General features: G+C 34.8%; 2 protein-coding genes and 2 pseudogenes across 3 annotated transcripts; 3 read left to right on the forward strand and 1 right to left on the reverse strand.

Moving 5' to 3' along the window:
* Nucleotides 1–300: 300 nt before the first annotated feature.
* Nucleotides 301–897, forward strand: LOC149232401 (lysM domain receptor-like kinase 3). Its single transcript, XM_089381900.1, has one exon. It carries the CDS (start codon nucleotides 301–303, stop codon nucleotides 895–897), a length of 597 nt encoding a protein of 198 aa, XP_089238026.1.
* Nucleotides 898–5,412: 4,515 nt separating this feature from the next.
* LOC149232402 (lysM domain receptor-like kinase 3) lies at nucleotides 5,413–5,970 on the reverse strand. Its single transcript, XM_089381901.1, has one exon. The coding sequence runs from the start codon at nucleotides 5,968–5,970 to the stop codon at nucleotides 5,413–5,415; it is 558 nt and encodes a 185-aa protein (XP_089238027.1).
* A 708-nt stretch (nucleotides 5,971–6,678) lies between these two features.
* Nucleotides 6,679–8,075, forward strand: LOC149232403 (cytochrome P450 76T24-like; annotated as a pseudogene).
* An 11,481-nt stretch (nucleotides 8,076–19,556) lies between these two features.
* Nucleotides 19,557–21,307, forward strand: LOC149232404 (cytochrome P450 76T24-like; annotated as a pseudogene). Its single transcript, XR_016247533.1, has 2 exons — nucleotides 19,557–20,504; nucleotides 20,590–21,307. The product of XR_016247533.1 is annotated as a cytochrome P450 76T24-like (transcript).
* The last annotated feature ends 5,964 nt before the right edge of the window (nucleotides 21,308–27,271 follow it).

A 27,271-nucleotide genomic window follows, 5' to 3' on the forward strand; every position in this document is an offset into this window, starting at 1 on the left:
AAGATGTTATGGATCTCCTTTCGTTATATTAATCCTCGTCTTCCCACCTACGCCTATTGACTTTATGTGACATATCATTTATAGCAATGCAACGTGGTTGAGCTTTATGTGACGTATGTAATAATAACAAGATATTATGGATCGGAGTAGTCTAACAAGGTGGAGGAATTGTCCGGTTTCCATCACTGCTGGGAAAAACGTCCACCTCTGGCTATCGGCAATTCCCCGCCCTCCGCCACCCTCCACGAGCTCTCCCCAGCTCCACATTAAAGTCGACGTTTGACAAGGATCGGTGGAGGCATGATTTGCAGAGCACCCGCTTCTGGAGGTCACACGACCCTCACAAAGCTCGATATCACCAGTGGAAAGGAGAAGGCTGCTAAGGTTCCTGAAAATCGATTCACTCAAAAAATCACTACACAAGATCATCCATACCTGCATTTCCCGCAAAGAGTTATGCACCATGACACCAATATCAATTACGTCCATAATTACATAAATTCCAGCAGAATTTTCGTCACAGAGCCTGGTTACAGAGCGCGGATTTGCCATTTGGGCGCCTTTTATCTCACCAACGTATATGACACAGAAGGGGTCGGGGTTTTGCCTCAATGTTCCAGCATGAAGATAACCGGAACACAGGGCTACATGGTGCCGGAATACATCAACATCGACATCATGTCACAGAAAGCGGATGTGTTTGCCTTAGGTGTTGTGTTGCTGGAGCTCCTGTCTGAGCACGAACCGATAAGGTATGTGGCGGATGAGGGCGGTATTAGGAGAATAGGGCTTATACAGAGCCTGAATATTGTTATTTCACAGGCCGACGATAATTTTGCAGGGAGGCTGAGGAGATGGACGGATCTTCGGCTCAAGGACTCATTTCCTGTAGATTGAGCAGTGAGGGTAGCGAGGCTTGCTGCTTTCTGTGTGGATCTGGACCCGGAAAGAGGCCTAATACAAGATATGTTGCAGGCGAGTTGTCAAGAGTGTTTATCATGTCCGAACAATGGTTTGAGCGAATGAATGACAATCAAACATGTGTCAGTGGCACCTTCAAGGCCTGATGGAGTCATCTTCATTTCATAAATATTCGAGAGTAAACGGGTTTGGATTATATTGGTGTGTATTGCTTTGAACATTGCTGTACTGGAAAAGGGAGAGAAAAAACCATGGTGGTTTGGATCATATTGGTTTGTATTGCTTTGACCATTAATGTACAGCAAAAGGGAGAGAAAAAACCACGGGCTATAATGATCCGAAGACTTCCTGTAAATATGGTTTGGATGGGTCATTTCGATGGATTATAAGCAGGATATTCAAGTGTTTCAGATCTTTTATGAGAACCACTTTGAAGGCTGGCCAGGGCTTAAACCTGTTGAGATGAGATCTACCAAAGAAATGTTTAAGTGCAAATTTTTCTTTAATTTGTTCTGGAATGTATGATTCTCATGCCCCCTTCAATTTTTTTGGACCTATGAGGCAAATTGTATTCTTGGTCAAGAAAGTAATAAACTTCAAAATATAGACAATACTTTGTTTGATCTTTGGATGTGTATTTTCTGATGCATGTATTTATATTTATTCGCTTCAGTTGAATTCCTGGAGTTTTAGCTTTCCAGGTTTAAAAGAAGTGTTCATGCAGATGTGCCTTTGTGTTGATACTACCATGGATATTGCATCTTTTCAATAGGAAATTGAGAACGGTTTGCATATTTTTTATTAATTGAATCTCTCTTTAATATAACTTTTCTTATTTTTATTAATTGAATCTCTATGTAATATATGGCGATTTTCTTATGAAAGTGGAAAATGAAGATTCCCATATAAAGAGAGTCGTGCTTGGATGGGAAAGCTTTGGCAATGATGTCTCAAATATTTTTTGTAAATATAAGAGAATATATTCCAAAACGTTGGGATTGCTTGGATTCATGGAAAGCAATATCATTAAACACTGATTAATCACGTTAAATCCGGCGGATGGATGTTTGAAAAGAATGACAGTATTCTCCAGGACAACGGGAGAATCTTTTTTTTTTCAAAGTTTTTAAATTTGAAAAATTATCATCTTTTTCTTGATTTTATACTACATACATATAATGTGATGATGTTTATTATATAAATAATGTTTTAATTGATGGGAAAGAAAGTTTTTATATGGTTTTTAATTAAATTTTAAACATAAAGTTCGTAGTTACAAAAATTTATTTTAATGTGATATGTAACTATGATTTTTTTTTTTAATTATTTATAATTTTATTAATAAAAACAAAATTACAATATAACAAATTGAATTCAATCATATTATTCTTTTTTTTTTTTGTATCTCAACTGGCTTGATACATAACTATCAACAAACCTCTGGTGGTCTAGGACCTGTCCTCCTTTGTAAATTGGTTCACAAACAAAGGCATTTGAACCTTGGATCTGCTTGCCTAACATGTAACTACTAGTAAACCTTTGGGGTCTACCACCTGTTTTCCTCTCTGTAAACCAGGTCACAACTAAACCTCTGGGGTCTATGACCTGTCCTCCTTTCCGTAAACCAGGTCACAACTGGGGATTTGAACCTTGGATGTCTTAGTTTTTATAGATTTCACATTAATTTGATCACAAATTGAGTTTCCCTCTTGAAACAACTCAATTACTCTTTATTTATGTTTTTAATTTTTTAATCTAACTTATATTATATTTTATTATTATTATTATTATAATTCAGTTAAAAATATGTTTTAGTATTATTATTATTATTATTTTGTTATGTTATTATTATTATTATTTAATTAACTTTATGTTTAAAACTTCATTCATTAAATGCTCCTCTATATCTCCCCTACATCTACCATACTTGGTTGTGAACATTCATTCGGGCTATAAATCTACTCTTAGCCCAATGATTTATATTAAAAATTTATATATTAATTATAAATTAATGTATTTTTAATTTCATCATTATTGTAAGAACAACTCTATAATCCAATATGAGGTAGATATAGAAACTAGATAAAGAGATGTTGTAGTGTGTCATTAAATTATAATAATAAAGTAATGATTAAAATTAAAATTAATAATAAGAATAATAAGTAGATACAATTCAATTTATTATATGCAGTGTAAAGAGGAATTAAATTTGGGAACATTTCCTCATATTTTGCATTCAAAAACAGAGTCACATGTTGAGATATTTAGAATGAATATGTCTTAGTATATATATAAGTTTGTATTCTGGAATTAAGATGGATTTATGTTGGGGTTTAAATAACATAATAATTTTATACTCTTTCTACCCTTTATTGTGAGAAATATATCTAAAACCTTTCATAATAATGAAATGTGAGATGTATAATCCCTTTCATAATCAATATAAAATTGACAAGTAATGTTTATATAATGGAAAAAAAAAAACACTCACAATTAAAAAAATGTGTGTAATTCCATTTATAGAATTGTCATATAATGCTTTTAAAAACATTAACAATAAGAAACATATATTTCAATACCGATTATAAATAAATAAATAAACAATATCCATATTAAGTGATATATCAACTTTATTTTGTGTATAAAGGTGTTTTCTACCCTCTAAATGTGATAGCAAAAGTGTTTTGTACCATTAAATTGTGATAGAGATAAGTGCAATGGATATGTCTAATTAGTGATGTTCAATATGGAGTTCACATGCTCTATTTCACCATTTAATTGTGATAGATATATTGTGATAAATGTGTGTAATTGTTGAAATGCTAAGTTGGCATATTATATCTATTATGTCAAAAAACATAATTTTATCTATACAAAAATATTCTTAAAAGACATATATACTTTTACCTTTTTAGTTTTGAACTTGAACATCTGACGTGGTAAGAGAAAACACACCTCTAGTTTTGAAACTAAACCTCTGACTTGGTAAGAGAAAACACATACTCTTAACCATTCTCTAGTTTTGAACCTGAACCTCTGACCTGGTAAGAGAAAACACACCTCTAATTTTGAACCTAAACCTCTAAACTAGAACCTAAACCTCTGAATTAGTAAGAGAAAACATATACTCTTAATTATTAAACCCAATCAAACCTTATAAAAACGTTCAAATTATAAACTAATCAAACCTTATAAAAACATCCCAATTAGACATTAGATCTAGCCCTAGCCATCCAAGCTAAGGCAACCTAGCTGCTAGAAATATACCAACATAACCAGAATCAATTAGCTGCTAAAAATATATCCACGTAACCAGAATCAAATCATCACATTATATGTATGTAGTATAAAATCAAAAAAAGATGATAATTTTTCAAATTTAAAAACTTTGGAAAAAAAAATTCCCCTGTTGTCCTGGAGAATACTGTCATTCTTTTCAAACATCCATCCACCATATTTAACGTGATTAATCAATGTTTAATGATATTGCTTGCCATGAATGCAAGCAATCCCAGTGTTTTGGAATATAATCAATGTTTAATGATATTGCTTGCCATGAATGCAAGCAATCCCAGTGTTTTGGAATATATTCTCTTATATTTACACAAAATATTTGAGACATCATTGCCAGAGTTTTCCCATCCAAGCACGACTCTCTTTAAATGGGAATCTTCGTTTTCCACTTTCATAAGAAAGTCGCTATATATTACATAGAGATTCAATTAATAAAAATAAGAAAAGCTATATTAAAGAGAGATTCAATAGAAAGTCGCTATATATTACATAGAGATTCAATTAATAAAAATAAGAAAAACTATATTAAAGAGAGATTCAATTAATAAAAAATATGCAAACTGTTCTCAATTTCCTACGGAAAAGATGCAAAATCCATGGCAGTGTCAACACAAAGGCACATCTGCATGAACACTTCTTTTAAACCTGGAAAGCTAAAACTCCAGGAATTCAACTGAAGCAAATAAATATAAATACATGCATCAGAAAATACACATCCAAAGATCAAACAAAGTATTGTCTGTGTTTTGAAGTTTATTACTTTCTTGACCAAGAATACAATTTGCCTCATAGGTCCAAAAAAATTGAGGGGGGCATGAGAATCATACATTCCAGAACAAATTAAAGAAAAACTTGCTCTTAAACATTTCTTTGGTAGATCTCATCTCAACAGGTTTAAGCTCTGGCCAGGCTTCAAAGTGGTGCTCATAAAAGATCTGAAACACTTGAATATCCTGCTTATAATCCATCGAAATGACCCATCCAAACCATATTTACAGGAAGTCTTCGGATCATTATATCCTATGGTTTTTTCTCTCCCTTTTGTTGTACAACAATGTTCAAAGCAATACAAACCAATATAATCCAAACCACCATGGTTTTTTCTCTCCCTTTTGCAGTACAGCAATGTTCAAAGCAATACACACCAATATAATCCAAACCCGTTTACTCTGGAATAATTATGAAACACAGATGACTCTATCTGGCTTCGAAGGTGCCATTGACACATGTTTTATGGGCATTCATTCTCTCATACCATTGTTCGGACATGATAAACACTCTGGACAGCTCCCCTGCAACATATCTCGTATCAGGCCTCTTTCCGGGGTCCGGATCCACACAGGAAGCACCAAGCCTCGCCACCCTCTCTGCGCAATCTACAGGAAAGGAGCCCCTAAGCCGAGGGTCCATCCATCTCTTCAGCCTCCCTGCAAAATTATCGTCAGCCTCTAAAATAACAATATTCAGGCTCTGTATAAGCCCTATTGTCCTAATACCGCGACCGCCCTCATCCGCCACATACCTTATCGGTTCGTGCCCATACAGGAGCTCCAGCAACACAACACCCAAGGCAAACACATCCGCTTTCTGTGACACGATGCCACTGTTGATGTATTCCGGCGCCATGTAGCCCTGTGTTCCGGTTATCTTCGTGCTGGAACGCTGAGGCAAAACCCCGACCCCTTCTGTGTCATATTCCCCGGCGAGATAAGAGGCGCCCAAATGGCAGATCCACGCTCTGTAACCAGGTTCCATGACGAGAATGCTGCTGGATTTTATGTAATTATGGATGTACTAGATATTGGTGTCGTGGTGCATGACTCTTTGCGGGAAATGCAGCAATGGAGGATCTGGCGTAGTGATTTTCTGAGTGAATCGATCTGAACGAACCTCAAGAGCCTTCTCCTTTCCTCTGGCGATATTGAGCTTTTCGAGGGTCGCGTGACCTCCAGAAGCAGGGGCTCTCTGGTAGCTTTATTCAGATTCTACAAATACTGCCTCCACCCATTCCTGTCAGACGTTGGCTTTAATGCTTAGGGTGGCGGAGCTGAGCGGAGCTAGCGGAGGGTGGCGGAGGGCGGAGGAATTGCCGGCGGCCGGAGCTGGATGTTTTCCGGGTGGCAACGAAAATCGGACAATTCCTCTCCTCCGCCTTGTTAGACTACTCCTTATGGATCTCCTTTCGTTAAATTAATCCTCTTCGGCTCTTGCTCGAAGCCTGTAACTGGTCTGGTCAATGGAATCCTACGGATCTTGGAGGGTTGTTTTGGTATTCTGTGCTTCTGGGAAGCACTGTTATCACATTCTTGGTTTTGGATGTATGGAGGAGGAAGGCGTAGTACAGGCTTCCTGCAGGTCCTGCGGGATGGCCGATTGTGGGAAATCTGCCGCAGGTGGGTAACAAGCCCCACGAATCCTTTTTCCACCTTGACAACAAATATGGGCCTATCATGAGCCTCTCTCGGAATGAAAACCACAGTGGTGTTCTCCTCTTCCACCATGGCAAAGGAGGTTCTCAAGACCCATGACCACATATTGTCTGGCCGGATCTTGACACAGGCAGGCAAGGCTCTTTCCCACTACAAGACCTCCATAGTCTTTAGCCAATATGGATCCCACTGGCGCATGCTCAGACGTGTATCCATTAACGAACTCTTTTCTGTGAGGAGGCTGGAAGCTCTGCTACATCTCAGAAGAGATCAAGTAAATCGAATGATTCATCAGATTTTTGAAGATACCGTGAAGGGAAAGGGTGTGGATATTGGACACACCGCGTTCCAGTCCTCTTTTAATCTGTAAGAAAAAATGGTGTTTGGAAAAGATGTGTTGGATCCTCAGTTGGGTACTCAACAGTTGAAATATGCCCTTTCTAAAGTGATGGTGCTTTATGCAACTCCCAATGTCGCAGACTTTTTCCCCTGCCTCCAGTTCTTAGATCCCCAGGGCGTGTACCGTAATACGAAATTCTATTTCAGAAAGGTGTATGGCGTAATCGACAAATCCACTGGGGATCGCCTGGTTACGAGATCAGAGGAAAGTAGGGACAGAAGTTATAGTGAAAAGGATCTGTTGGACGTTCTTCTGGACATGAGAAGCCACGAATTTACTGTCGACCATATCAGAGGCTACTTAGTTGTAAGCCTTTTTGTTGTTTAGCACAGCTCCTTTTAATGGAAAATGTATTTCGTGTCCCTTTTTTGATGTTTAGTTCCATTTTGGTGCAAGACATATTTGGTGCCGGGAGTGACACCACCGCAACGACAATAGAATGGGCTATGACAGAACTCATCCGCCATCCGGAAAAGATGAAGCGAGTCCAAGCCGGACTGGATGAGGTAGTGGGGTGCGAACGAATGGTGGAAGAAAGTGACGCAAAGCGTCTCCCTTATCTCCGTACAGTGATCAAGGAAGTGTTTCGATTGCACCCGGCGGTTCCTTTTCTCATCCCTCACAGAGCCGATAACTGTTGTGAGATTGCGGGATTCGTGCTACCGAAGCACGTTCAAATAATAGTCAATGTCTGGGCAATCGCAAGGGACCTTTCGATCTGGAAGGAGCCCTTGAAATTTATGCTGGAGTGATTTCTTGATACGGAGATGAGTAGTGTAGAGCACATGAGACAAAACTTCGAGCTGATTCCGTTCGGGGCAGGACGGAGAATGTGCGTGGGGCTTCCGTTGGCCAGTCGGATGGTCCATCTGCTGTTGGCATCGCTCCTACATCCATGTGAGTGGGCTCTTCCCCAAGGCATGAGTGGCGAGCAAGTGGACACGAGTGACAGGTTTGGACTCACACTGGCTAAGGCGGTGCCACTGGAAGCGATTCCAACACCGCGCCTACCCGTGGAAATGTATTTGTAGATTAAACTAGAACGGAATTGGCTCTGCAGCCGCTCTTTCCTCAGCATAGCTTCTATCATTTTGATGACTTTAATTGTGTGTGGTAATGAACTTTTGCATCGACTGTGATGATTTTCTGTGGTAATGAACTTTTCTATAGATGGGTGGTGTTTATTTTTCATGAGATTCTAGGTTTACATCTCACAAAAAGAATCGGAAAGCGTTGCAAATGGGTGTTACTAAAACAATTGAAAAGTCTTGGAAATGGGTTTATGAAAAAATAAACCAGAGCCAAGGATATTTTGAGAAGGGTGTAAATAGACAATATTTTATTAATAAGCAAATCATTTTTACATTGAAATTAAAGCTTACTTTAATGTTGTTGTGTTGCAAATGGGTTTATGAAAAAATAAACTAGTATATATATATATATATATATATATATATATATATATATATATATATATATATAATTTTTTATTAATAAAAAAACTATTTTTACATTCAAAGTAAAGCTTTCTTTAATGTGGTTGCATTCAAATATTATGTACAATTTTATTATTAAAAAGACAAATAAAATTGTGCCATTAAAAACGCAAAAAAAAACAATGAAATTAATAGTTTTTCATAGGCAATCAAATCAATAGTCTTTCGTATATATCCATTGATGCTATTAAGTTTAAAAAATAGAAAATGGTATTTATTGAAATATAACAATTGTTTTTACTTATTACAAAATGAAAACTAAATATCTTTTACTAAAATGTATAAATTTTAATAAACTTAATATCAATAAATTTTAGATAATTATTATATTTAATTATAATTATAATTAAATCCCCGAAATTTGGGAGAATGAGGTGAGGCTCCTATGTAATAGCATCCCAGATAGAAAAATTGAAGAAAAAGTCATATGGATTATAAATACTGGGAAATCCTGAACGCAACAAACAGATTATATAAAAACATTGGAGATGGTGCGGCATGTTAAAAACCTAATGGGGAAGATAACAATGAAGGCAACGGATGACAGAACTAGGCGACAAATGGAACACCAACTTTAGTTGAAGGAAATGTAGTAGAGGTTACGGGTTTTTGAGGAATCACTCAAAAGGGTGACGAATATAGAACATTTTAAAGATGATAGAATTGGAGACATGAACAATATTTTCTCCATCTACTTCAAATATATCCATAACCTAGATATCACGTTGGGGCAGGCACTGGGATAACTGGCTAGACCTATGAAATGTCAGGTCACGGAGGTTACTAGAGCAAGTGACAAGTATCTAAAGACATAAGGAGCAGGGGTAGCTACAGCAGTAACTCCAGCGACAAATATTTCACCTGCATCTAGGTCAAGTGTAGCAGAAGCAACAACAATGCCTCTAGTTAAATGATCATGCGTTTGTCTTTTTTTGTTATATTTTTTCGAATGGCTAAGTAGGCCAAATCATAGTAAAATGCTAATAGGTAGGTTTGTAGGTATAGAACAAATAGGAAGATTTATAGGCAGACCACCTTCAAGATGTAAATGGGTAAGTAGGAGTAGTAGTAAAGTAAAATTTGCAATATGTATAGGAGGTGTCATAATAAAAAAGGCCTTATGGCATGTCTGGTTAAGTGTTTGGTTAAGACTATATTTTACTACAATTGGTCTCATTTCCAATCCGAAAAACCAACTGCTTATGATGTACTCTATGGTTATATAGTAATACAAGGTTTCTCTATTGACTTACAAAAAAATATTATTATTATAAAATTGATTAATATAAATTAATGTTATATATATGTATAACAAAGTTCTTAATATAAATTAAAATTCATATATATATCGATAACATCATTAATTTAAATAAGAAATAATATAAATTTCAATATAAAATAGTTAAGAAGATTTTCTTTTCAAACTCAATAATAATATAAATTCAAACTCTAAAATATCTAAAACAACCATATACATTAAAGAGATTATGAACATCGATAAATCCAATATCTAGATACACTAAAACACTTTTGATTATTGTTCAACCCTCAACCCCTTTTATAGGGCAAGGAGCCCAAACTTGCTCAACCATTGGCACATTACAATGGAGACTAATAAACCTATATATAGGTTTATTTTCAACAAAATACAAATGACATAATACCATGCGCCAAGAAACCATGTGCCTAAAACCACCTAGTCCAATCACCCCTTTAAACTTGACTCCCACATGCCCCCTATAATTCTAGACTCCTAGGTTCGCATTCCTACCAGGTCTTACAACAATATGCCCAACTACATAATCTCCATTATAATTAATATATTTCTTGGTTTTTTGTAGGGAAAATTTTAAGGGTTAAAATGGGCTAATTTTCCATTTTTATACCAAAAAATTATCAATTTCAATATTTTCTAAAAATTATTCACCCAAATTTTATAGGATAAAATAATGATCACCAAAATTTTATAGATATAATATGAAATCATTAAATATTAAATATTTCTATAAATATAGTTAAACATCTTAAAATTTACATATTAGAGAACATTAAGATTCCCCAAGCTTCTTACATTTTAATACCAACTTTTTTCCATAAAATTTTTCATGATTTATTGCTTCTTAGATCTTTCTTTTCGTTTCTCCATGGCCACACAGTTGACATTGAGATCCATATAAAAAGAAACCACCCATCTACCAGATTACATGGGTTACTGGCTACTATAACCACAGGTTCTCTTAAAAATTCCCTTCCCATACATAATTCATCAATTAATTAATTTACATTTGCATCTTTCGTCATATTGTTTGTTAATTAGATCTCATTGATAGATCATGTCACTCATGCCACAATTTACCTTACGTCATTCATCCAGCCTCCCATAACTCGTCGTTATCATAGAGTCGTGTTTTTACCCTCATGCTTCTAGGATCATGTCGGGGCCAAAGTCACACTTCAGACTGGAATTACATTTGGACACAACAATTTCTTGGTCTCTGCTTGATCTTTGACCAATTCATGAACTTTCACCTTCGTGCCTAAAATCGGAATCCACTCTCTCTGTCACTTTCGTTCTAGCTCGCTGACTTCTCGCCTATGCTACTTCTTGAGTTGTTCTTTTCCCGCAATGGTATCCTGATCATTATATCAAATGTATCTCCCAAATAAAATTTATCACAACTATTGACTTATTAACTTCCATTGACACCGCTCCTTAGCCTCTAGGCTTTGTCATCACTTCATCCTGAGCTCTTAGCCTCTTATCCTCCAATCAGACCATAATGCATTATTGAAAGTCCCTTAATAAGAACTCTTGTAGCCTTCGTGGATTAAAATATGTCATAGATCACACTTCTGGTGGCATCAACTCCTTTTCTGAGCTTTAATCACAGTTATGCCGCCTGCCCCCAAGTTTCTGAAGCCAGCATGACCGATCAATAATTCAATCAGCTTCACCACGTAGGTTATAACAACATAGTGTTCAGACAATGTAACGTATAGTGCCCTCTATTGGTGCCCTTTCCATATTTCTTGGTCTCAAATACCTCCATCGTCAAATCATTCACTCAGGTGATTTCATTGCATGAAAACCCTAGCCACCCTAGCTTGTTTTGTGCTCTCTCTCTCTCTCTCTCTCTCTCTCTCTCTCTCTCTCTCTCTCTCTCTCTCTTCACCACAACCAACATCTCTCCCACTCCAAGCTCAGCTATTATACTATTGTAATGAATTAAAAGGAAAGAAAATAAAGATAATAAAAAACACAAATATAAATAAATAGAGATAATAAAAAACACAAATAGAAGCAATCATGCGTATAAAAAACATCAAGAAATTCTATGGAAACCCCCAACCTGCAGGGAAAAACTAAGCCCAACATAATTCTATTAGTCCTTGACAAAGATCATGGCCAACCCTACGAGGGAGCCTTGTTCAACCCTTGGCCCCTTACATTAGTTAGCGAGCCCAAACCGGGGTCACCTACAGTTCAAGAGACCCATTTGAGGTCAAAAAAAAGAGAACCCCTCGTATGACCAGGCTGGTGATCATTAGTACTATGATGCAAAAAAAGGAAGAAAGGGAAGCTAGGTGATCCCCATCTGGCCAGTGATATCTGGAATCTCACCAGAGAACATGGTAATAAGCTTCTTGCAAGTAGGTTTCGTGGTTATAGTCTTTATATATGTGATTGGCCTAGTTGTTTACACTCCGAAGAGAAGAGAAACTATAGATTATTTAGGGGTATATTTAAGAATTTCATGGATTCTTATGTCTGGAGAAACATCAAGGACATGAAAGTTGAGAAATCATTGGTGAATTGTGCATTTTGTTCATCCACGGGGACGTGGGACATGCTTGTTGACTTCTGTTTGAGAAGGTCTTTTGAATATCATGATGACAGTGAGCCCAGTGTTCGGGCATATGCTTGCGAGGATGGACATGTGGCAGGGGCATGGACACACAAGCTAGTGTATAAATAATAATTAAAAATATGCATTGAGAATGGGCATGTGGCAGAGGCCTGGATAGACAGGCCAATGTATAAATAATAATTAACAAGATGCATTATGTTGTGCACTTGCTCCATCTCTGGATTACAAGTAGCACACTTGATGGGTTTTCCAGATGAGTTGGCACTATAGGTACACAACAGTTTGGTTCACAAGGATTAGTAGTTTAATTTCTAGGGGGTCATTTAATGGTTTTTGCCAGAAGTGGAAGACAGAGGGGTCCTTTAGGCATCTTTGCGCTTCAATGCCTTGGTCAAGATCACAATTCAGGTTAGATATAATAAATATTGTGCATTATGTCTGCAATCAAAATTTGGGGAATAATTAGCAGGAAATCTTATCCTTCTATCAAATTTTTTAGTCGTTGCAAGGAATTTGTCATTTTCTTCTGGATCTGCTCTTGTTGAAGGATCTCAATGCAGACATCGTTGAAAGTTTTAACTAAAATAAGTTCTTCTGGCTCATGTAAAGCCTAGATTTGTAGTCTGTGGGGTGGAAGCTGGGTTTAAACAGCTGCCTTCATCATTTATTACATTTTTGCATATAAAGTGATATGAACTTAATAGATTTTAGTCTTGTAATTTTTACATGGCTGAGAAACACTCATGGAGGAAGATGATTTGGTCATTCATGAATGAGAATTACAAAAGTTAAAAGCCATTGTCACTATTTCGTTGGAAAAGCATCTTTGTTTATCTGATTACTGGAAAATAGTTCAGGAATAAACTGTCATGAAAATTCAATATCATTTAACTGAAAGATAGAGTCTTGCACTGCTCTGAAAATTAGATTGTAGTTTTGTTTAGAAATGATTGAGATCTAGTTTAGTTAACATCTTTATGTGGAATATATGTTACCAAATGTGATTTAAAAATATTCTGAATTTGAGATAAGACCATATATCTTGTCATATGATTGTGGTAGGCAGATGAGACAAGATGGTAAAGCAATTTCTTTCAAAGCTGACAGAAAAAATCATAATTTGGTTAGCGAAAAAAGCTTTGGGAAAGTTAGGACTGCAGTAAATTATCTTGGGTATAAGCCGAAAACTAAATTTTGGATATCACTTCACTAATAACCCATGTTATCAATACATTGGTTGCAAGAGGAATGAATATTGAGTCTATCCATTTTGTGGTTTCTTACATGTTAACCATACCAAGAAACCATGTATGTTCTGATGGAAGAAGGACGCCAACAAATCTGCTTTGAAGTTTTTGTTATTAAGGATGACAAGGGAAACATAAATAAAACTTTTAGGTGGGTAGAAAAGATAATGAAACAGACAAGTCAGGGTTTAAACTTTCAATAGGCATGGATCCTTGGAATCTGGATACAGATACAATAGAGATTTGAATATTTTGTGACAACAATCCAATCAATGTACCAAACTGCCAATGTACCACTACTAGAAACTCGTGGAAATTTGGAAATGCCTTGGAAAATTCTTGGAAAACCCCCAACTGACCATGAGGGGTGTGGGACAGATATGAAGTTAAAAAAAAAAACTAAAACTTAAACCATGGAAGGGTGAGGGAGGGCAGTCGCATTTCTAAACCACAGAAGGGGGAGGGAGGGCAGTCGCATTTCTAGGTGGTTCCATTTCAAAAACTAGTACATGTTTTCTCATTTCATGCAGTGTAGATACAAAGCAATGGTGATAACACCATTGCAGGAAATTTGTAGAGTTGATCCTTCAAAATAGCCTTTGCATTTTCAATGACTACAACTTGTTTGGTTTCAACAACTTCAATGTGCAACAGACTAAAATGGCAACATTTCCAGCATCAACAATATCCACAACCACAAAATCATATCTTGCATCATGTTCAGAATGTGCAGTAGCTGCAACCACAAATTCATCTTCTCCCATATATTCTCTTTGTTACAAAAGAAAGTGAGAAAAAATATCTTTTCATTTGGTTGTTGTAGTTTCTTACATTATGACAAACTGCATTTTGCTGTAAATGCTGCTATGCTTTAGTGTCATGTGGAGTCCATAAACTGAACCTCTTTTATGTTTAATGGTTTCCTTAAATAATTCTATGCAAGTACTGTGACTTTGAGTTTTTACATTTATTAGAAAGTTGTTGACTTTATCTAGAAGCAGATCGTGTATGAATTTTTAATCTCTATACTGTACTTTAGATGTTTTGAATCTAATTTTAGTGTAGTATTGGTCTGAAAATGGCACTATACTAATGTTCTGTTTCAGGATTTCCTAAAATTACTGAAATGATGTAGTGTAAACTTGTAACATAATGAGTGGAGATAATGAGTGGAGATGAGCTGAAGTTCCTTTCTTATTATTTAGAGTGATTTCTCCATTTTGGGTTTGATTTCTCCAGTGGGGTGGGGCCATATGCAAATGTATGCCTCCATTCTCCCCATCACTTGTGCTAGAATTTGTTGACTGTTGTCACAAAGGCACTCACAATTAACTGTCTAGCCAGTATAAGCCTTACAAACTGGCCTAGAAAAATCACAAACTTGAAATACATCATAATATTAACCATTTTTGTTATCATGCCCAAAGTGAGTAGTCCTTATTCTTCCTACAACTGATGACACCGTGGATGGGTCTGTTCTCCTGAAATGCTCAAAATGTTGTTCCACAGAGTCTTCGTTCTTTGCTACTACTTCCTCTTGTCCAAAGGAACCAAATATTTTGCTGGTGAGGCACAAGGGACCTCAGAACTGCAAACCCAGGATGTTGCTCGAGCTCCAAATGTCGAACTCCCTCCATGAATTCTTGTATTAAGTCTTCTTGATCTTGCAGTTTCTACCTAATGCAGTCTTCCCCTACTTCCACAAGGATTATTTTCTTTCTATGCTTGTCCAGCTGGGTATTCATCCTAAGAATTTTTTTTCTTGTTGCTTTTAGTTATTTTTCATAATTGTGCTTCCAATCCCTTCAAAATGTCTCCATTCTCCCCATCGCTTCTGCTAGAATTTGTTGACTATTCTCACAAAGGCACTCACAACATCTAATTGAATAAAAAATGTGGTCTTAGTGATTTTCCTTTTCACTTGATCCAAAGTATATAATTTGAGTATTAGCCCAAAATTCTTCTATCATATCAGAATATGAAAAACAAGTATACCCATACAAGATCTCATGGTCAGTTTTTTGTTGATATTGAAAAATACATTGTCTTTTTGAAACTGAAGAGAATTTCGAATTAAAAGTGTTGGCTTCATGGTAAGTTCCTGATAGTATCCTTACTCCCTCCTTCCTCACCCTAAAACTAACATTGCTGATTATTTGGTGTTATGCCTTGTGACCTTCATTCAACATTGAAGTGAAGCCAAATTTTTCGAGCCTTCATCTTCCACACTTATAACCATGCCTTGAGAGATGTGCACTAACCACTTGTACTTTTTAATCTTCTACAGAAATTCAACAATTCCAACTTCATAATTCTATCGGCCTCCCTTTGTACCTTTTGGGATAATTGCTGTATTCAAATATCACATAGAATTGTATAGATGTGTGGTTATTTGTCACTAGATTTTAGGTTGAAATCTTATGAAAAGAATTAAAAAGAGTTGATATGGGATAAATGAAAAAATAAAATATTTCATAGGATATTTCCAAATAAGTTCAGGAGTAACAGGAGTAACAATATTTTATTAATAAGTATAATATTTAATATTTAAATTAAGGTTAAATTTAATGTTGTTTCTTTGAAATATTATATAAAATTGTATTATTAGATTGTGGTTAAAACAGTAAAACCATATATATAATCTTTATTTATAATAAAATGAAAATTAAATATCTTAAAAAAAAGCAATTTTCAATAAAATTAATATCAATAAATTTAAATATATATATATATATATATATATATATATATATATTATAATTATCTTAAATTAAAAAAAGAAGTGTAAAGTCTGTAAAATAGGTTTTTCCTAAAAGATAATATTCAATTTTATCATTTACAATAAATTATTTATAATATTCAGAAATTATTTTCAATAAATTTTATATAACATTTAAATAATCAAATTAATCAAAATAATCTATCAAATTTAAAAACTAACTTAAATACAAAGCAATATTTTTTATTATACAAATTATAATTTATTATAAAAACTTATATATCAATATTTATTTTTGTATTTAAAATAATTTGTTCATAATGTAATCATATTTCATTTTCCACTAATATTTACTCATCATCCAAAGTTTAATTTATGCATAGAAATTAATCTATTTAAAATGTTTCAGTTTAGTACATGCTGTTTGAGGACCTTTCTTATACTTCTCTTTCGCAAGAACACTATATTTGATTTAGTATTGGTTAACTTTTCGTCATAATTTTATAAATGAAAAAATTATACTTAAACACAGATAAACTCACTCTTGATTAAGCTTCTTCGCAATATTGATACTAACCTTGAGAAATGATGGATTAACTTTCCATATTTGATTTAGTATTGACTAACTTTTCATCATAATCTTATAAATGTAAAAATTATATCAACTCACCCTTCAATAAGTTTCTTCCGGATATTGATACTAATAATGACAAACGGTCGATTGACTTTCCACGTGAACCCTTTTGACAAAAATGCTATGTTTGAGGAAGGATTGATATGCCCATTCATATGCTTTCTTTCAATAGTAATAATCATTTATATTGATACTAATAATGACAAACGGTCGATTGACTTTCCATGTGAACCCTTTTGACAAAAATGCTATGTTTGAGGAAGGATTGATATGCCCATTCATATGCTTTCTTTCAATAGTAATAATCAAATTGATAAATGATTTTAACAGTGGGAACAATAAGTTTAAGAAAAAGTTAACCAGCTATTTTACATACCCCACCATAATACTATGCTTAAGAAAATATCAACTGTTACTTAACCATGCTCCTATATGTGAATAAGATGTTCAAAGAAAAAGCAACTAACTCTTCCTTATCCAAGCTTTAACCATGCTTCTTGTATATGTGAATAATATGTTCAAGGAAGAACCAACTAACTCTTCCTTATGCAAGCTTGAAGAAGAGTTGGTCAATACTTCGTTAGGATCTCAGGAACGAAAATCCTATAGTTGAAGAAGAGTTGATCAATACTTCGTTAGGATCTTAGGAACGAAAATCCTATAGTTGTGTAATGTAGCAATAAAGTAGCTAAAAAGATAATATAAAGTAGATAAAGAAATAGTTCAAAGGAAATAATCAAAAGGAAATTTAATGTATTTTAATCCTAATAATATAATATATCTACTCAGTAATTGAGGTGTAATGAATAATTTTACTAAAAACTATTTTATAAGTATTTTAAAATTATTTTTATAAATATTTTCAAACCATACTATTTTTAATTAAAAAATTTAAATTCTTAATGTGATGTGTATAACATTATAGAAAATTTAAATTTTTAATGTGATGTGTATAATATTATAGAAAATTTAAATTTTTTTATGTGATGTGTATAACATTATAAATTTTTTAATGTGATGTGTATAACATTAACAAGATTTATGAGAGATAAATATATATAAGTTAAGATTATTTTTTATTATAAATACAATTTTGTATATGTTTATTAATTAAATTTAAATATGAAATTTTAAATATCAATATTATGAATATGGATTATTATTTTAATTTATATTCTCAAATGAAACTTAATTTATAGTTATTATTTATATTTTTTACATAACTTAAATTTCTATATTGATAAATATGTTTATTTTTTAGTATACATTTATTAATTAAGTTTTTATATATTTCTTATTTTTATATTTAAATATATTTTTATTTTTAGTGATGTGTTTATATTAACCAGCCTAGATCTATTTTAACTCTTGATCTACCAAGTGCCCAGAGGGATCAAATCTCTTTGCATCTTAAGATATTTGTATCTTAGGAGATTTGATCCCTCTCAACACTGTAGATTCAGAGTTAAGATGGATCTAGGTTGGTTCAGTTCTCCCCATTAAATTGGCCATACTCCGCATGAATACTATAGGGGATACCATGGGAAAGACCATGGGTTCTCATAAACCTAGAGCTCAAAAACCATTTACCTTTTTTTTGTAAGTTGACATTTTTCTATTAATTCAAGAAAATGATACATTGTTGGATGAACAGAAAGCATGAAAGCATGAAAACAAGGCCTCAGTCCTACCGAATTTGTAAGCCATTATATACATACAAAAAATAACTAAGAGGATCTACAGAAAACTAGATAACATCATATCAATAGCCCACCACACACAAAAATGAGCAAAACCTAGAAAAAAACCCACTTGCTTCATTGCAAATTATCATCATTTGGAGCTTGAGTTTCGTTTCCTGTGTGATCTAGGTGATGAAAGGCATCATGGATGTGAGATTCCGTATGCGCCATCCGCCCTTCAAAACCATCCATCCTATGATGCAAACTTTGTTAATTTTGCCAAAGTGATGTTTGGCAGTCTAGAATGCATCCATTCCATAAGCGCCATCCACCCTTCAAACCATCCATCCTCTCATGCAAACTTTTTTATTTATGCCAAAGTGATGTTTGGCAGTCTAGAATGCATCCATAATTGTGCCGGATATCAGAAAAGAAAATAATCATATCATATGGTATGTTTGGTGGTCTTGAGCTAATTGGTCCACCGAGACTTAAACCAAGCGAATTTGGGGTTTCTTACATGTTAATTGAGATTATTTTAATTTGTTGGACGCAATGGTTGTTATCCTTTCCCGTCAAGTTCAAATCTCTACTATTTAGATAATAAACTAGAATAAATATAGATATGGTTGTATTGACTTTATGTCTCATATCATTTATAGCCATGCAACATGGTTGAACTTTATGTGAGGTATGTAATAATAACAAGATATTATGGATCTCCTTTCGTTATATTAATCCTCGTCTTCCCACCTAGGCGTATTGACTTTATGTGACATATCATTTATAGCGATGCAACGTGGTTGAGCTTTATGTGACGTGTGTAATAATAACAAGTAAGATATTATGGATCTCCTTTCGTTATATTAATCCTCTTCGGCTCTTGCTCGAAGCCTGTAACTGGTCTGGTCAATTGAACCCTATGGATCTTGGAGGGTTGTTTTGGTATTCTGTGCTTCTGGGAAGTACTGTTATCATATTCTTGGTTTTTGATGTGTGGAGGAGGAAGGCGTACTACAGGCTTCCTCCAGGTCCTGCGGGATGGCCGATTGTGGGAAATCTGCCGCAGGTGGGTAACAAGCCCCACGAATCCTTTTTCCACCTTGCCAACAAATATGGGCCGATCATGAGCCTCTCTCTCGGAATGAAAACCACAGTGGTGTTCTCCTCTTCCGCCATGGCAAAGGAGGTTCTCAAGACCCATGACCACATATTGTCTGGCCGGATCTTGACACAGGCAGGCAAGGCTCTTTCCCACTACAAGACCTCCATAGTCTTTAGCCAATATGGATCCCACTGGCGCATGCTCAGACGTGTATCCATTAACGAACTCTTTTCTGGGAAGAGGCTGGAAGCTCTGCTACATCTCAGAAGAGATCAAGTAAATCGAATGGTTCATCAGATTTTTGAAGATACCGAGAAGGAAAAGTGTGTGGATATTGGACACACCGCGTTCCAGTCCTGTTTTAATCTGTTAGGAAAAATGGTGTTTGGAAAAGATGTGTTGGATCCTCAGTTGGGTACTCAAGAGTTGAAATATGCCCTTTCTAAAGTGTTGGTGCTTTATGCAACTCCCAATGTCGCAGACTTTTTCCCATGCCTCCAGTTCTTAGATCCCCAGGGCGTGTACCGTAATACGAACTTCTATTTCAGAAAGGTGTATGGTGTAATCGACAAATCCATTGGGGATCGCGTGGTTACGAGATCAGAGGAAAGTAGGGACAGAAGTTATAGTGAAAAGGATCTGTTGGACGTTCTTCTGGACATGAGAAGCCACGAATTTACTGTCGACCATATCAGAGGCTACTTGTAAGCCTTTTTGTTGTTTAGCACAGCTCCTTTTGATGGAAAATGTATTTCGTGTCCTTTTTCTGATGTTTAGTTCCATTTTGGTGCAGGACATATTTGTGGCCGGGAGTGACACCACCGCAACGACAATAGAATGGGCTATGACAGAACTCATCCGCCATCCGGAAAAGATGAAGCGAGTCCAAGTCGAAGGGTCCCTTGCGATTGCCCAGACATTGAGATAATAGTCAACGTCTGGGCAATCGCAAGGGACCCTTCGATCTGGAAGGAGCCCTTGAAATTTATGCCGGAGAGATTTCTTGATACGGAGATGAGTAGTGTGGATTACATGGGACAAAACTTCGAGCTGATTCCGTTCGGGGCAGGACGGAGAATGTGCGTGGGGCTTCCGTTGGCCAGTCGGATGGTCCATCTGCTGTTGGCATCGCTCCTCCATCCATTTGAGTGGGCTCTTCCCCAAGGCATGAGTGGCGAGCAAGTGGACATGAGCGACAGGTTTGGAGTCACACTGGCTAAGGCGGTGCCACTGGAAGCGATTCCAACGCCGCGCCTAGCTGCGGAAATGTATTTGTTAGATTTTGTTAGATTAAACTAGAACGGAATTGGCTCTGCAGCCGCTCTTTCCTCAGCATAGCTTCTATCGTTTTGATGACTTTAGTTGCATGTGGTAATGAACTTCTGCATCGACTGTGATGATTTTCTGTGGCAATGAACTTTTCTATAGATGGGTGGTGTTTATTTTTCATGAGATTTTCGGTTTACATCTCACAAAAAGAATCGGAAAGAGTTGCAAATGGGTTTTACTAAAACAATTGAAAAGAGTTGCAAATGGGTTTATGAAAAAATAAACCAGAGCCAAGGATATTTTGAGAAGGGTTTAAATAGAAAATATTTTATTAATAAGCAAATCATTTTTACATTAAAATTAAAGCTTACTTTAATGTTGTTGTGTTGCAAATAGATTTATGAAAAAATATTAATGTTGTTGTGTTGCAAATGGGTTTATGAAAAAATAGACTAGTACAAAGATATTTAAAAAAAATTTATATAAATAATTTTTTATTAATAAAAAAACCATTTTTACATTCAAATTAAAGCTTTCTTTAATGTGGTTGCATTCAAATATCGTGTACAATTTTATTATTAAAAAGACAAATAAAATTGTGCCAATAAAAACACACAAATAAAACAATGAAATTAATAGTTTTTCATAAAACAATCAAATCAATAGTCTTTCGTATATATCCATTGATGCTATTAAGTTTAAAATATAGAAAATAGTATTTATTGAAATATAACCATTATTGTTACTTATTACAAAATGAAAACTAAATATCTTTTACTAAAATGTATAAATTTTAATAAAGTTAATATCAATAAATTTTAGATAAGTATTATATTTAATTATAATTATAATTAAATCGTTGGGAGAATGAGGTGAGGCTCCTATGCAAGAGCATCCCAGATAGAAAAATTGAAGAATAAGTCATATGGATTATAGATACTGGGAAATCCTGAACGCGACAAACAGATTATATAAAAACATTGGAGATGGTGTAGCATGTTAAAAACCTAATGGGGAAGCTACCGGCGAAGGCAACGGACGATAGAACTAGGCGACAAATGGAACACCAACTTTAGTTGAAGGAAATGTAGTAGAGGTTAGGGGTTTTTGAGGAATCACTCAAAAGGGTGACGAATATAGAACATTTTCAAGATGATAGAATTGGAGACATGAACAAGATTTTCTCCATCTACTTCAAATATATCCATAACCTGGATATCACATTGGGGCAGCCTCTGAGATAACTGGATAGACCTATGAAATGTCAGGTCATGGAGGTAACTAGAGCAAGTCACAAGTAACTAACGACACAGGGAGAAGGGGTAGCTGCAAAAGTAACTCCAACGACAAACATTTCACCTGCATCTAGGTCAAGTGTAGCAGAAGCAACAACAATGCCTCTGGTTAAATGATCATGCGTTTGTCTTTTTTTTTTTATATTTTTTCAAATGGCTAAGTAGGCAAAATCATAGTAAAATGCTGATAGGTAGGTTTGTAGGTGTAGAACAAATAGGAAGATTTATAGGCAGACCACCTTCAAGATGTAAATGGGTAAGTAGGAGTAGTAGTAAAGTAAATTTTGCAATATGTATAGGAGATCCCATAGTAAAAAGAAACCTTATGGCATCCGGTTAAGTGTTTGGTTAATACTATATTTTATTACAATTGGTCTCATTTCCAATCTGGAAAACCAACTGCCTATGATGTACTCTATGGTTATATAGTAATACAAGGTTTCTCTATTGACTTACAAAAAAATATTATTATTATAAAATTAATTAATATAAATTAATCTTATATATATGTATAAGAAAGTTCTTAATATAAATTAAAATAAATATATATATATATATATATATATATATATATATATATATATATATATATATATATCGATAACATAATTAATTTTAATAAGAGATAATATAAATTTAAATATAAAATAGTTAAGAAGATTTTCTTTTCAAACTCAATAGTAATATAAATTCAAACTCTAAAATATCTAACACAACCATATACATTAAAGAGATTATGAACATCGATAAATCCAATATTGAGATACACTAAAACACTTTTGATTATTGTTCAACCCTCAACCCCTTTTATAGGGCAAGGAGCCCAAACTTGCTCAACCATTGGCACATTACAATGGAGACTAATAAGCCTACGTATATGTTTATTTTCAACAAAATACAAATGACATAATACCATGTGCCAAGAAACCATGTGCCTGAAACCACCTAGTCCAATCACCCCTTTAAAATTGACTCCCACATGCCCCCTATCATTCTAGACTCTTAGGTTCGCATTCCTACCAGGTCTTACAACAATATGCCCAACTAAATAATTTCCATTATAATTAATATATTTCTTGGTTTTTTGTAGGGAAAATATTAAGGGTTAAAATGGGCTAATTTTCCATTTGTATACTAAAAAATTATCAATTTCAATATTTTCTAAAAATTATTCACCCAAATTTTATAGGATAAAAATATGATCACCAAAATTTTATAGATATAATATGAAATCATTAAATATTAAATATTTTTACAAAAATATAGTTAAACATCTTAAAATTTACATATTAGAGAACATTAAGATTCCCCAAGCTTCTTACATTTTAATACCAACTTTTTTCCATAAAATTTTTCATGATTTATTGCTTCTTAGATCTTTCTTTTCTTTTCTCCATGGCCACACAGTTGACATTGAGATCCATATAAAAAGAAACCACCCATCTACTAGATTACATGGGTTACCGACTACTATAACCACAGGTTCTCTTAAAAATTCCATTCCCATACATAATTCATCAATTAATTAATTTATGTTTGCATCTTTCATCATATTGTTTGCTGATTAGATCTCATGGATAGATCATGTTGCTCATGCCACAATTTACCTTCCATAATTCATCCAGCCTCCCATAACTCGTCGTTATCATAGAGTCGTGTTTGCACCCTCATGCTTCTAGGCCCACATCGTGGCCAAGTCAAACTTCAGACTGGAATTCATTTGGACACAACAATTTCTTGGTCTCTGCTTGATCTTTGACCGCTTCACGAACTTTCACCTTCGTGCCTAAAATGGGAATCCACTCTCTCTGTCACTTTCATTCTAGCTCTCTGACTTCTCGCTTATGCTACTTCTTGAGTTGTTCTTTTCCCACAATTGTATCCTTATCATTATATCAAATGTATCTTCCAAATAACCTTTTTCACAACTATTGACTTATTAACTTCCATCGACACCGCTCCTTAGCCTCTAGGCTTGGTCATCACTTTGTCCCAAGCTCTTAGCCTCTTATCCTCCAATCAAACCATAATGCATTATTGAAAGTCCCTTAATAAGAATTCTTGTAGCCGTCGTGGATTAAAATATGTCATAGATCACACTTTTGGTGGCATCAACTCCTTTTCTGAGCTTCAATCATAGTTATGCCACCTGCCCCCAGGTTTCCGAAGCCAGCACGACCGATCAATAATTCAATCAGCTTCAACACGTAGGTTATAACAACATAGTGTTCAAAAAATGCAACGTATAGTGCCCTCTATTGGTGCCATTTTCATATTTCTTGGTCTCAAATACCTCCATCCTCAAATCATTCAGTGAGGTGATTTCATTGCATGCAAACCCTAGCCTCTTTTGTGCTCTTTTTCTCTCTCTATATCTCTCTTCATCTTGGCCACATCCAGCACCTCTCCCACTCCAATCTCAACTATTATACTATTGTAATGAATTAAAAGGAAAGAAAATAAAGATAATAAAAAACACAGATATAAATAAATAAAGATAATAGAAAACACAAATAGAAGCAATCACACATATAAAAAACATCAAGAAATACTATGGAAAACCCCAACCTCCAAGGAAAAACTAAGCCCAACATAATTCTATTAGTCCCTGGCAAAGATCCTGGCCAACCCTATGAGGGAGCCTTGCTCAACCCTTGCCCTCTTACATTAGTTAGGGAGCCCAAACTTCTCAACCCTTGGCACATTACAATGGAGACTAATAAACCTATTTTTATGTGTCTTTCCAACCAAATACATCTAACATAATACTATGGATGAAACCATTAGCTATACATTGTCAAAGTTAATCCTCACAAAGAATGAAATCAATTTTTTTCCATTGTGTTTTTGACAGTTCATCCTTACTCAAAACCCCAACTCCATAAACAACACCAAAAAATACCATGAAAAAACCCCAACTCCAGGAAAAACCAAGCCCAATGAAATTCCATTAGTCCTTGGACAAAACTATGGCTAAGCCTATGAGGAGCCTTGCTAAACCGTGGGCCTTAAGCTCCTTAGGCTAGTCGGGAAGCCCAAATTTGTGCAAATTTTGACATATTACAATGGAGACTAATAAATCTATTTATAAACTTCTTTCCAACCAAATACAACTAACATAATACCATAAATGAAACAATTAACTTTACACTATATTCAAAGTTAATCCTAAGAAATCATGGAATCAACTTTTTTCCATTAGGATTGTGACAGTCCATCCTTAAAACTATCAAAAGTATCGACTTGAGTTATCCGTAGGTGACAAAGCGGTGGCCATGCATTTAAAAGGTTACTATTAATCCCAAGGCAAACTTAACATTTGAAAGTGAAAATTAACAAGAGGGGTTGCGGTGCAGTAAGTCACTGCCTTAAGTGGGCAAGTAGTTCACTTGCAACCCTTATGAAAGCATCATTGATTCTAAGGAATTCAAAGATAATTTGACATGCATCACTAGCCATTACGATGTGTATTTTAGTAGTAGAAGCATCAGACCCTCGGACCAAGGTAGTTGTATTCATAATTAAACTAGAAGGCAGTCTCAAAGAACGAGCATAAGGTATCACTAGCCATTGTGATGGGTATTCTAGTAGTAGAAGTATCAGACACTTTGAGCAAGGTAGTTGTAGGGATAATTAAACTAGAACGTAGTCTCAAAGAATGAGCATAAGGTAGTTGGGAACAATGTAAAACAAACTATCTAGATCACATAACATAAAGTATGCCCGTGACTTGGAGGAAATTTTTGGTTGGCCTATGAAAGTCGTACAAAATTTCCATGTAGGGGTAATATGAAGCATTGTATGCCATCTCAAATTCCCCCCTTCCTTCTTCGTTCATATAATTGTATATAGCTAACAATAATTGCAAATTGTACAATAAGTTCAAATTTAAAACAAGCATAAGAAATTCAAACCATTTCAAGAGTTTGCACTTCTCATTGTGGGTTTTCACTGTTCAGGAATGCTGAGTGAAGAGAGGATTGAACTTTATGAACACATTCATGATTCAAGATAGTGGGGATCCAACATGGACATGTGGGAAAAAGGGTTTGTAGGGATTGAACTTACAACCACATTTCTCTATCCAATGAGGAAAACCCAATAAAACCATGACACATAAATCCAATGCATCTAAGACAAGATATTCACAGAATTTTAATTCATAATAATAAAAAAATGCATTTCCGAGTGCCAACCCACTTCTGTATTTTTAATAATATCACAAAAAAATACAATATGATGATCTCTTGAGGTATAGGTGCAACCTTCATTCAAAGAATTGTATATAGCTATAAATCCCTGCAAATTGTATAATAAGTTCAAATTTAAAACAAGCATAAGAAATTCAAACCATTTCAAGAGTTTTCACTTGGCATTCTGGGTCTGCACTATTAAGGAATGTTGAGTGAAGAGAGGATTGAACTTTATGAACACATTCATGATTCAAGATAGTGGGGATCCAACATGGACGTGTGGGAGAAAGGGTCTGTATGGATTGAACTTATAATCACATTTATCTATCCACTAAGGAAAACCCACATAAACAATGACACATAAATCCAGTACATCTAAGACATGATAGTCACATAATTTTACTTCATAACAAAAAAATCTACTGTCTAATGCCAACCCACTTATTTATTTTTAATAATATCACAAAAAAATAACAATATGATCTCCTAAAGTACAGGCACAACTGGGTTTTACTACCGAATTTTAGAAGTTCCACAAAAAAATACAGAAATTTTGACATTGAATGCACAAGCCCTACGGTCCCTTCTTGGCAATGATGCGTATGTTGAAATCAATATTACCTTGTTCTCCACTATAGTACAGATCTCAGATTTTTGACAATTGAAAGAATGTGGAGTGAACAGAGTCATAAGTATCTATTGTGTTTCAACATTATTG

Source organism: Pinus tabuliformis, chromosome J, assembly GCF_031772625.1.
Source record: "Pinus tabuliformis cultivar Carrire ecotype Pingquan chromosome J, CPIR1, whole genome shotgun sequence".
NCBI lineage: Eukaryota > Viridiplantae > Streptophyta > Pinopsida > Pinales > Pinaceae > Pinus > Pinus tabuliformis.

Bases quoted from the DNA above. Each gene is read 5' to 3' on its own strand.
- LOC149232401 (XM_089381900.1), top strand. From the start codon at position 301: ATGATTTGCAGAGCACCCGCTTCTGGAGGTCACACGACCCTCACAAAG.
- LOC149232402 (XM_089381901.1), bottom strand. From the start codon at position 5,970: ATGGAACCTGGTTACAGAGCGTGGATCTGCCATTTGGGCGCCTCTTAT.